At 45.4% G+C, this 11,921-nt stretch overlaps 1 protein-coding gene across 1 annotated transcript; it reads right to left on the bottom strand.

Moving 5' to 3' along the window:
• Positions 1–1,905: 1,905 nt before the first annotated feature.
• On the bottom strand, positions 1,906–9,235 carry ZIC5 (Zic family member 5). Its single transcript, XM_066235410.1, has 2 exons — positions 7,738–9,235; positions 1,906–3,488 (listed from the first exon to the last, which is right to left on the bottom strand). The coding sequence occupies exons 1-2, from the start codon at positions 9,218–9,220 to the stop codon at positions 3,046–3,048; spliced, it is 1,926 nt and encodes a 641-aa protein (XP_066091507.1). The 5' UTR covers positions 9,221–9,235; the 3' UTR covers positions 1,906–3,045.
• Between the last annotated feature and the right edge of the window lie 2,686 nt (positions 9,236–11,921).

Here is an 11,921-nt window from a genome sequence, read left to right as displayed (position 1 = left end):
AGCCAATTACATTAGTTTAAAACCACTTGGATATTTTGTAACTGTCATTTCTCCTTAACACCTGCCCCAAATGCTAAGTTTCCTATATTCACTTAACTTTCAAATATATAAATCACAAAAAAATTGGATCCTGAGCCATTCACCGATGCGAGGTATTTGATGCCCACTACTCAACTTCATTCTGGATATTTAACTCAATTGTGTATCTGGAAGCCTCTGTCCTCCCTTCAATCTTTCCCTCATTCACTTTTACTTTTGAGGATAGGCAGCAAAAAAAATGTTAAACTTTGCTCTTCATTGATTAGGATCACTAAGGATATTAATTTTAACAAATGAATGTGGTAACCTCTAAGATCTATGTTAGTGTTATGTGCAACCTGCAGGGATTAGTTTTCATGAATATATTGCATTTCCTATATACATTGTAAATTAAACAAGCTGTAAAAATATTTTATTGCTTGGGAGAAACTAAAAAATAAAGAGGTCAAGGAAAGAGAACCTAGCATCCATTATGTCAGTAACCTATTCTGTTTGGAAGATAATGGCAGAAATATCCAATTATGTAAAACATAAACGATACATAGGAAGAATACTTTTATTAATTTTTTTACTCCATAATCATTCCTGTTTCCTATCGAAGGTACACATTTTGTTTTTGTTTTTTTATTTTGGGTGTATCAGGAACCAATAAATCTGTGGCAGAGTTAACCTATGCATGGCAAAATACATAAAATACATATTCCTTTGTTTCATAATAAATAAACCTGTAGCATAATAAAGAATAGTGCAAACTACCATTGAAAAAGTTGTATAAATAAAACAAATCAGGAATATTTTATCCTAATAAGTTTACAATACATATATTATCCCCCCAAAGTTCATACCTCTTTTTTTTTTTGTCTATTTGAAAGAGCTTTGACAAATAAACTTTTAAATGTAGAACTATTTTATATTCAAGTTTTGTGGTCTTTTTCTGTGTAAGGGAGGGTTTGCATGTTTCATATTCACTTTAACAATTTGAAGACAACATTGAAAGGCTTTCAAAGTGACAGCACCATGCACTGTACTAGTAATATAATATATCTATAAACTATATATAATCTCAACACAATGCAAAAAAGACATGCAGGAAGAGTCCTGGTTTTCACATTACATTGTTCATTCAAGTAAGTTTAAAAATAAATTTTTTCATTTTTCTTTTTTTTTTTAAATAAACCATGGATCATAAACAATCTTTCACCAAAATGTATAATATAATTCTTTGGTGTGCTTTGAACTCTTCCAGGAAAGAAAAAAAAAAGATGTCTGCAAATAAATTAATTCAACTGTACAAATAGTGTTCACATACAAGTTATAACAGTAAGACTACATCAAGCACTCACAGTACACGAAACCAGTTTCTACAAACCCTCGGGAGGGGGCGTCTTCAGGGTCTCTGAGGATAAATTTGTGCTTTAATATATTTGTATGATGTTTATGATGGACTACATTTTGCACACAAGATGTGTTGTACCAAACAAAAATAAATTGATTAAGTTATTGTCTTAGGTCCTTGACCTTTATTCTAGCTTGACAGATCTGGCAAAGGTCACACATTCATCAATGTTTGGTGGTAACTATAAACCTAAAACAAAATGTTAATATGTATAGCAACTCCCTCCCCTTTTAGTGTAATTCAGACACTTCACACACTGTCACTTTCAAATGGGATAGTTTGGTGTGGCCAGTGCTCAAGGGGAAGAAAATGCATTAAAATGCATTTCCTTTTTAAAAGATTTTATTTATTGATTTTAAAGAGAGAGAGAGGGAGAGAGAGGGAGAAGGGGGTTGGAGCAGGAAGTAACTACTCGTAGTCATTACTTCCCCGTATGTGCCTTGATTGGGCAAGCCCAGGGTTTCAAAATGGCAACCTCAGCGTTCCAGGTCGATGCTTTATCCACTGTGCCACCACAGGTCTGGCTAAAATGCATTTTCAAGCATCAAAAAATAAAGGCTTTTTAAAAAGTTGATACAAGAGTATAAAAGAGGGGTTGGCCTATTTTAAAAACAACAGCCTTCAAGAAAAATAAGCATATTGCCAGCATCATACCTACTTAGACTTGCCGGTTAATTTTGGCAACCCAAAGAACTTGTGATCTAAAACATCATCTCTTTATTAGACAGGAAGTTAGGACATAGTAAAGAGGCAGCATCAAAGGTTTCAGATTAAAAATAAAAACAGGAAAAAGCAAGCACTTGAATTTCTTCTATTTTACAAAATATCAGTTTCACAGTTGTCTATTGCAGCAGCTTTTTCTGATCTCCTTTTGCTTGAATAATCACAGTAGCACAATATAGGAGATGTATTAAGGTTGCTGCATCTTTTTTAAAAAATTATATAAGCAGGGTACTGAACAATCCTGTATAAAAATACTGTTTAGGTGTAACCAGTGATAAAAAAGAGTGGAAATGGAAAATGACAAATACTAAGACTAAAAAGGTTATTACAAATATTTTTGGACACAGGTACAACAGGTACAATCCAAGATCTGTTGGCAATGCAGCAAGTGTGTAGTTTACAATCAAGAGGCCTTTGCAGAATTAGGGCTGAGAAGGAGGGTTAAGAGGCTCTAAAGAAGCCCATGTTATGGTGTCAAAGGCATTTGCAAGGCACTCTAGGCCTTCTTGCTGTGTTGAGTTCTGACTTAAGTTATTTATTTACCCTTCAAATATATACATATTGCATTGGCAGTGTGTATCTCGATTAATCCCTCCATTCATTTTTCTTGGTATAGTTTGCTCCCAGCCCTGTCTCCCTGCAATGTGTAAGTCCAGCTTGGTTGTCTTTTTTTTTTTACTGTTTGCTTTCTAGGGGGAAAAAGAAGCCCAAATATCTTAATTAAATTAATTAATGTACAAACACCATAGGGTTTCATACTAAATAAATAGGGCTAATTAGACCTGGTGGCAAGTCTGAGTCACAGATTTTTTCAGGCTCAGCATTGTCTCAGGTTAGGATATGACTCAAGGACTCCCACTTATTTTACTTATTATTACTAGTAAATTCTAATGTATTGTCCGCACAACTTCCGAGTTCCCATATATCTCCTCATCTTCAGACTCAGAAGTTGTTCCATTGCTGGATGGTGTGTGGAGGTGGCTGGAGGCCCCACTGGCCTGGCAAACATACCACTCGTTAAGGTTGGTCACCTGAGGGGATAGAGTCCTAGAGTGACTCCTGGTTGGGTCCAGCACAGGGGACAAGGGTGCACCCACTGGCGTCCCCACTGATGAGTAACCAAGGGCTCCTGGAGAAGGCGGTGGGGACTTGCAATGAATCTTCATGTGCTTCCTCAGTGAGCTCGGGTGAGTATAAGATTTGTCACAGCCTCGAATCTTGCAGTAGTAGGGCTTGTCGCTGGTGTGGACATGGGAATGTTTCTTTCTATCACTGCTATTGGCAAACTTCCTGTCACAGCCATCAAATTCACATTTGAAAGGCTTTTCCCCTGAAACAAAACATAAGAAAGGTTAATGAGTGCTTTTCAGAAATATCTCACTCAAGAGAGAAATCTTGGAGCAGAAATGAGAGTGCCATTTTCCAAGTCTCTAGAAGACCGACTTCCACCCTAATTCCTATTTTTAATTCCTATGTTCCAGAATGCAATAGGGAAGGAACTCATCAGGGATGGGCCTGGTTACCACTGGCCTGGAGGCTCTCCTTGCACTGGGCTTGAGAGGATAGATGTCAGCCCTGTAGTACCGTAGGGGTGGTGTGGGGTGGGGTGATACAGCACGGTCTAGACTGGAACACAGAAACCCAACCAGGACCCGAGGACCTATGCCCTCACTCCTCTCAGGCTTTATACATGCAAAAAGCAGGTCCTCCCACTGCCATTAACAAAATGCTGATTAAATATTTTTAATATAAGAAAAAGAAGAAAAATGAACACATATACTAAACTAAAAATACACTGGGGGTGGGTGCAGCAAAATGATTATAATGGCGTTTTGTTTCAGTGTTCCCCAAGATTTCGCTTATGATTAAGGAAAGGAAATAAAAAAACCCTGTTCTCTTTAGGAATAAGAGTACCTGTGAAACACAATTCAACCACTAGATTTTTTACAAGCCTAGCTGGGCACAAAAATGGCTACAGGCCTCTTCTTTCTACCAGCTTCCCTCACAACTTGCAGGGCAATTAAGAGCCTAGAAGAATCGTCTTAAAAAACATTAATAAAGAACACAAACTTCAGCCTGAACCTGGTGTTTACCTGATGCTATTCTAACAGCTTTCTACATTGCTTAATAGTGTGTGTGTGTGGGGGGGGGGGGGATAGGACTATTTATCAGTCTTTTGGCTCATTGCCTTTTTAAGCTGCTCTAACTATACCAGGAACAAAATAAATACCTTTAAACACAAACCTCCTAATCGTGTAAGTGGAAAAAGTGGAAATGCTCAATAAGACAACTAGAAATTCAGCCACATCCCACATCACACCATGGTATTAAAAAGAAGGAAAAAAAAAGACAGCATGTAACATTATTAATTTTCCTTCTCATATTAGTATATATTAACTTGATGTATTTGAGTCCATAATTGAACAAGTCAACTCATAAATATTACTATAATGTTTCTGATTTAAATTATTTAACAAATCAAGTTGAATTTCTTCACATTTCAGCAGCTATTCTGAACAATGTATATTCTTTCTGATTTTGGCTAATTTACTTTAAAAAAAACACAACTAAGACAATTTAATGTGTGTAAATTATTGTGGTGAGTTTTATTATCTTAATACAAATATTTCAGTGTAGTTTTCTGTTCTTGTTCATTTCACCAGTGATAACTACTTCAATGCCAGAGTATGTTGGCATAGCTGAAAAGTACTCAGATGCATGGAATATAACTTATCCTACCTGAAAATATTGTTTAAAAAGAAAATTAGATATTACTCAAATATACCTCCTATAGAGGAAACCATGACAATCACCTTTAAAAATTCTCTGTAGATAAGCTGCAACAAAATGTTAATCTATTTTTATCAAAACATTGGTTATTCTAATTTCTGTATTCTGCCTTAAATTAGAGATAATACTAACTTAATATAGCATTGTTTAAACAAAATTATAACCAGCCTTTCTTCAACATGGACCTTTAGATGGTTTTATTCATCCTATGCAAATGTGCAATGTTGTTTTTTAGAATTCTCATGTGTCTGTACAAGCTACATATCCCAGACCATGAAGAATAAACAGCTTGAACATTGCTGGCTCCAGCACTTCACGTGACAAAGAGAAGCAATTTGACCCAGTAAAAGAGAGATACGAAGTGGAAAGGTAGAAAATTAAAGATAAATACGTGGAGGAAAAATAGAGGAAAAAAAGGTGGCAGAACTGTCTATTTTATTTAGGGGAACTAAGGAGACAGTGAACAAACTCTACCTAACTAGAAAGGATGAGACCCCAGTGTTTACATTTCAGATTCTAACATAGGGGTAAAGTCAACATTTAACTTTCTACAGTTTTAGTGGAAGCTACGTGTGGGTAACTCTAAGATCCTATCAGGCCCCTCTCCAGTCTGGCCCAATAGAAGATTATAAACAGAACTGAGGGCACGTGGATCAGGAAATGGGCCCTCAGGAGTGATCAGGGGATTATTCCTTTTGATCAATATGTTCCACGATCTAGGACAACCCCCCAAAGGAAGAGTGGCATGGTAGGGAAAGGAGTCCAGGATGGTCCTGTTCTGGACACAGTGGTCAATGGCTAAGCAGCCCACAGACAGACAGCCCCCCCCCCCGCAAGTTTGACTATGAACGCATGGTGCTTGCACCCCTCCCAGAGGGACCCAGCAAAGCCTACGCAACTACTGGAGCCTGGAATCAATGCAACGATGCGCACGACGTGGAACCAGAAAACAAAACGGCCACGGATCTCCTGGGAGACCCAGGTCTCTGCACACGTGAACCCACCCCTCCAAGCACGCGCTCACGCCCCCTCCTGGGGGATAGGTGGGATCCCGGGCAGGAGGCTGCCAGTCCGGCAGGGGCGCGCGAGCAGGGTCCTGAGTCAGCTTCCGCGCCATCAATTTCCAGTTTCTTGCTTTAAGGTGTGGAAAGGGCCCTCGGCTCCGGACTGCTTCCCGTGCCGCGAAGGGAAGGTCCTCTCTCTCTCCGAGGCCTAGAAAGAAGTTAAGGGCCGAGGCCACAGGCTCCGCTTCTAGGAATTCCCTTCAGGGACGTCTTCACCTCCCGCGCCCTGCGTGCCCACTTCACGGTCTCAGGCCCCTAGCCCGCCGGGAAGTACTGAGCACAGGGCCAGCAACTGGCTCAGCAGGCCAGGAAGTTTTTTACAAGAGCATCGTGGGAATGTCCCTTTTGGAAAAATTATTAAGGCGGATGGATCCCATTAGCAAAGAACCCGGCCGGCAAAGGAGCCCCGGCCCCATCCTCTGCAGATCCACACGAGGCTTCAAGGTGTCGGCCCACAGGCACAAGGCCCAGGGTTTCCAGCCTTGGGCTATCCTGATCTGGCTCCTCTCGCAGACCCACCGAATGCCCTCGGTCCCAGCCGCTAGCCAGGCGTTGAGGCCCACGCCCTGCGGCTTCCTCCTAGCCGCCGCAGTGCCGATAAATCAGCCAAGTAATTACTGAATGTAAACTCCAGTTACTTAAGTGTCCTCCGAGGGGTAATATTGTCTGTCCCTATAAATCCCGACTGCGCTCACACTCATCAGCGCTTCCGCCCAACTCGCTTTTCCGTTCAAAGGGAACACACGACCCACAGGGATTAACCTATCTCATCGTCCCCCACCCAAGGCTGTGGTACCTCCAAATGCAGGGTTTGGGATGGGTTGGTAGGTATCCCCGGAGCGCCAGGGGTTTCCCCTAAATTCTAAGACGCGGGAGGGATACAGTTAGAACTGTATTCCCACAACTAGAACCTTCTTTAAAAGGACAGAGGCCAATTTCTCCAGCACCCTCCAGGGTATATGTGATAAAATGTGTGTGATAGCACTGTGTGACGACGCGCGTGTGTGGGGCGGTGTGTATGAAGATGTGTAAATGAGGAGGTGTCAATGAGTGAAGGCATACGTGTACGGTATAACGTCAAGGCATATGGGTGTCCCGGCAATTAAGAAGAAAGAGGAGTGTAGGAGGAAATATAGGTGTGTTAAGTAGTTTGTGTGTAATGTGTCTAACAGTGGAGCGTGTGTGTGTGGGGGGGGGGAGGGGTCTCCAGGGGCCTTATTTCTTTAGCATTTTGAAGGGGCCACACCGAACTGGAAGTGGTGGCTCAAATACCGCAACAAATCCCACACGCCCCTTTCACGCGCGGGGCCTCCTGGGCGGCTCCGAATCCAGCCCCCTACATTACCCCATCGTCCTGCCCAAGTTCCCGGGGCCGGACAGATGGGGGCTGCCGACAGTCCTGGGTGCCTTTCTGCTCCGGCTGCTGCTGCTTCTGTTCCAGGGCGGCGGCGGCGGCTGGAGCGCGTTGCGGGTCCCGGCGGAGAGGCTGCAGGAGCGCCGGAAACTCCACCGTGTGGGAACCCAATGCGGGGCCTGTGTGTGCTATCGAATTACTTATTCACAGAAAAGGGGGGGGGAGAGAAAAAAAAGAAGTCACATGTCCGGGTTATACGTATGCGAAGAGAAGCAGCAGAAGGAGGGAAAAAATTAGGGTGAGCAGGCGGAGGAGGAAGAGAAGCAGCGGCAGAAGCGGCGGCGGCGGCGCGGCCGGGGACAGACACCCACCTGTATGAGTGCGCTTGTGGATCTTGAGGTTCTCAGAGCGCGCGAAAACCTTGCCACAGCCAGGAAAGGGGCAAGGAAAAGGCTTCTCGCCCGTGTGCACGCGGATATGGTTGATGAGCTTGTATTTGGCCTTGAAGGGCTTGCCCTCGCGCGGACAATCCTCCCAGAAGCAGATGTGGCTGCTTTGCTCGGGGCCGCCCACGTGCTCCACCGTGACGTGGTTGACCAGCTCGTGCATAGTGCCGAAAGTTTTGGAGCAGGGCTTGGCGCCGCCGGCCGGGGGCGGTGGCGGCTGCGGCTGCGGCGGCCGAGCCAGCTCCTCCGGGTCGATCCACTTGCAGATGAGCTCCTGCTTGATTGGCTGCCGCATGTAGCGCAGGAAGGTCCCGGCTGCCCCTGGAAGGTGGGGGTGGTGCTGGTGCGGGTGTTGCGCGGGCACTGGCGGCGGCGCCGGGGGCGGTGCGTGGTGCTGCTGCAGGTGGGGTCCCGGCCCAGCAGCCGCGGCGGCAGCAGCTGCCGCCGCCAGGTTCAGGTTTAAGTTTACCGCTCCGTAGCTGTGCAGGGCGGCGGCTGCAGCCGCCGCCACCGCACCGTAGTGTGCATCCCCGGAGCGTGGCGCGAAGGGCGGCTCCGCGCGGCCGTACAACTCAGCAGCTGCGGCTGCCGCCGCTGCCGCCAACCCCAAGCGCATCTGACCGTTGAGCGGGTGCGGGTGGCCGCCGGGAGTTCCCGGCATGTCGTGCAGCGCGGGGAAGAGCGCCGAACCCCCGCCGCCGCTGCCGTCCGGGCCTGCGTAGGTGCCGCTGGCAGAGATGAACATGCTGGCCGAGTGGGGAGGCGGGGCCGGGTGCTGGGGGGAGCCGGTACCGGACCGCTGCTCCCCTCCGAGCGGGGCCCCGTGCATGGCCGCCGCGGGAGCCGTGGCGGAAAGGTCCCTCCGGAGGACGAAGTCCCTGCTGTGGCCTTTGTCGCTGCTGCCGCCGCCGCCACTGTTGGTGGTACTGTAGCCCGAGAGGGCAGGAGGAGGAGGAGGAGGGGGAGGGGGAGGGGGAGGGGAAGGGGGTGAAGGGGAGGGAGGAAGAGGAGGGGCTGAGGGAGGTGGCGCGGAGGGCAACTCGTTGCTGCTGCTGCCGCCCCCGCCACCAGGATAGGTGCCGGCTCCGGGGTGCGCGACCGAGGTTGCAGCGCGAGCAGCGGCTGCGGGAGCCTCAGGCTGTGCCGAGAGCACCTGGGAGGGAGGGCTGAGGCCGAGTGCGCTCGTCTGGGCCATGTGCTCGGGTCCGAGCAGAGTGATGGCCACGCCGGGATCAGCGGTCAGGTCCCGAGGGTTGAGGTGCGTGGCTATGGTGCGAAGTTGGGAGTGGGCGGGCGGGCTAGCCAGCGCCTGGAAGCCTGTCATATTCTGAAGAGGCCTGGCCTGAGCGGTTGCCAAATCCACTAATCTCAGCGCTGGCGGGTTCCTCTTGCTCAAAGGGGGCTCCATCAGAACCACACAATCAGACCCATAGACCCTCACTGGGGGAACTTTTTTCCCCCCTCTGCCCGCCTCCAAAAACATGTATATATTAGGGGCTCTTTAACTTCTTTGTCCTAGCCTCCTAACTCTGCTTATCCTGTTCCCACTCTGTTCTCCAGCGATTGGCAGAGTGAACACCACATTTGAGCTGCACAGTGGGACCGAGATTTTGGAAATGGCACGGGTGGGATTGGAGAGCCGCGTGATTGGCAGAAGCTGCGGCTGCCCGATTGGCTCCCTTTCAAACCCTTGGCCCAGCGGGGTTCCGCCCCGCTGCTCGCGGCAGCCTTAGCTTTCGCTTCGCGCCCCCTCCTCCCCTGGAGCCCTGCGCCTCCGCCTCCCCGGGGATGCCCAAGTTGCACTTGCAGAAAGTTTGCGCTGAGCCTGCGCACGCATCACTCCGCGTTTCCCAGGCGCTCCTTGCGGACAGCGTGCGCCGGCACGCGGCCGAAGGGCGCATGGTGGCTAAAGGCTGGGGTCCTCCAGCCCCAAGAGCAAAAGGCTAGGAGGAGGATTCCCAACTCAAAAACCAAAAACCTCCGCCTCGCCTTACTCAGAGCCCTTTTCAGCATCCACGCACTTTCTTCCTCCTCTCTTGGAAGAGCCCTAGGCTGCTCCCTGAAGAAAGAGGGTGAGCAGATGATGGCGGGTCATCGTTCTTGCCGAGGTGATATTAGAAACCTCTTATTTGGAAAGCATACCCAATCTGCCAAACGCTCACTTAGGGTTCACAGACTGACGGAATGAGGAAGGATATTCAAGTCCTATAGACTGCAAAATAATTTGAGTGATTTGGCACCACTAAACACCAAGTGAAGTCTAAATCTTTCCCAAAATAAACCGTTTTACATCGACTTTTTAACTCATGGAGTCCTTTTCAATAGGCTTCAAAACGAGCCAACTCCTTTGGCTCGAAATATAATCTCACTGGTCATCGGTTCTAGATCTGCCACTTACTATTAGATCTGGGGTTGTTGGGGGGCGGGACATGAGGCAGTAATTCTAACTTTTGCCCCGTGGCAGAGCAGTGGCAGGGCAGGCCACAGCATCTCTCCAGAAGGAAGCAGCTAAATAAATAACTTTTAGGCAGAATTTCTCCTTCCAGTCCAGAATGCACCCACATGTGTGTCTCAGTTTCTTCAAAAGGACCACTAATTAGAATTGATCCAAGGAACAATTATTTTTAAATCAAGCAATATATGCTATTTACTAATAAAATAATCTTTTACCTTGATACCGTTTTCTAATAAACTGATCTAGCAGTAGAGGTGTTTCATTTTAAAACTATGAAAACTGGCTTTTAAAAACGTGAAACCCGTACCTTTCAAGCTATTTGCCATCAAATTATTTTAAAAAGAGAAATAGATTTCTGCACCATTTTTCTTGGGGCAGAGAATTGTAACATCCCTCAAACTTTAGGGTTCTTACTGCTCGAAAGTGTCATTTCAGCTTTAAAAAATAAAGCATCTTTACAAGATGCTTAATTTTTAAAAATTTTTATTTACTGATTTTATCCAGAGAGGAAGGAGACAGAAAGAGAGCGAGAAAGAGAAACATATATCTGCTCCTGCATGTGCCCTGACCGGGGATCAAACCAGCAACCTGTGCTTCTGGCCGATGTTCTAACCAACGGAACTATCCTGCCAGGGCAAGATGCTCAAAATTTAAAGTTAAGGTTTTGAACTTTTAATTTTTCCCTGCATAAAATTATTTTAAAAAGTGATGACTAAAATAATATTTTTTCTTTGGGGATACAATAAAATGTATCAGCTTAATTTTCAATTCACATAGAAATAGACTGCATAAAGCCATCATCTGGGAGATGGTCCTGGAAAATGGTAAGAAATATTTTTAAAAGATTTTAAATATTCGATATTTTAAATTCGAATAGCTCCATTGATTCAATAGCTCCATTGACATTGATGTGAAAAATGTTTCACAATGAACTTCCCTATGAGCCCAGGGAATGTCATTTCTCTTATAAAAATGACAGCCAAACAAAGAAAATACTACAATCAAGTTTCAAATGGGATTTTTCTTTAATTTTTAATTAAATTAAAATACAGAGAAATAAGAAAGGCATGAGTGCAAACAACAAAAGAATTTAAATAAACTATGACAAAGCCCACATCTGTGTTCGGAGAGGACAGGTCATTTTACAATTTTTTTCAGACTCAAAATGTCTTCAGCCAACCAGGCTAAGGTGGCATGAGGACTGTGCCATCTCTATGGATGGTGTATGGGGAAAGCATCATATTTTGAATCGTCACCACTGTATTTATTTCCTCTCAGAACATTTTAACTGAGTCCCCTTATATGAATTCCTTGGCAATGAGCGTCAATACTTCCATAATGGCAACTTTACATTCATTCCTGAAGGTTATAAGTAAAAACAAAATAAAAAGAAGAAATAAATAAAGAAGAAAAGAACCACAACATAGCCTTTAATATGGACTTTTGAGCATTTTTATTGTGCAATAAAATGGGTACCTACACCTTCAAAATAGCTTTTCCTTAAAATTATAACTGCTTTGTTTTATTGAATTGCCGAAATTTAATGGTTAAACGAATGAAGGCATGAAGGAGAGGCTGTAAAAATGTGAATAATGGTGCAGCAGAGCCGTGAGGAATCTGGGACCGCCTCCTTGTACAACTCTTGTTAAACCCA

The sequence above is a fragment of the Saccopteryx bilineata genome, chromosome 6 (assembly GCF_036850765.1).
Source record: "Saccopteryx bilineata isolate mSacBil1 chromosome 6, mSacBil1_pri_phased_curated, whole genome shotgun sequence".
Taxonomy (NCBI): Eukaryota; Metazoa; Chordata; class Mammalia; order Chiroptera; family Emballonuridae; genus Saccopteryx; species Saccopteryx bilineata.
The sequence above is the reverse complement of the archived record's forward strand: the minus strand, read 5'-3'. Positions and strand labels throughout refer to the sequence as shown.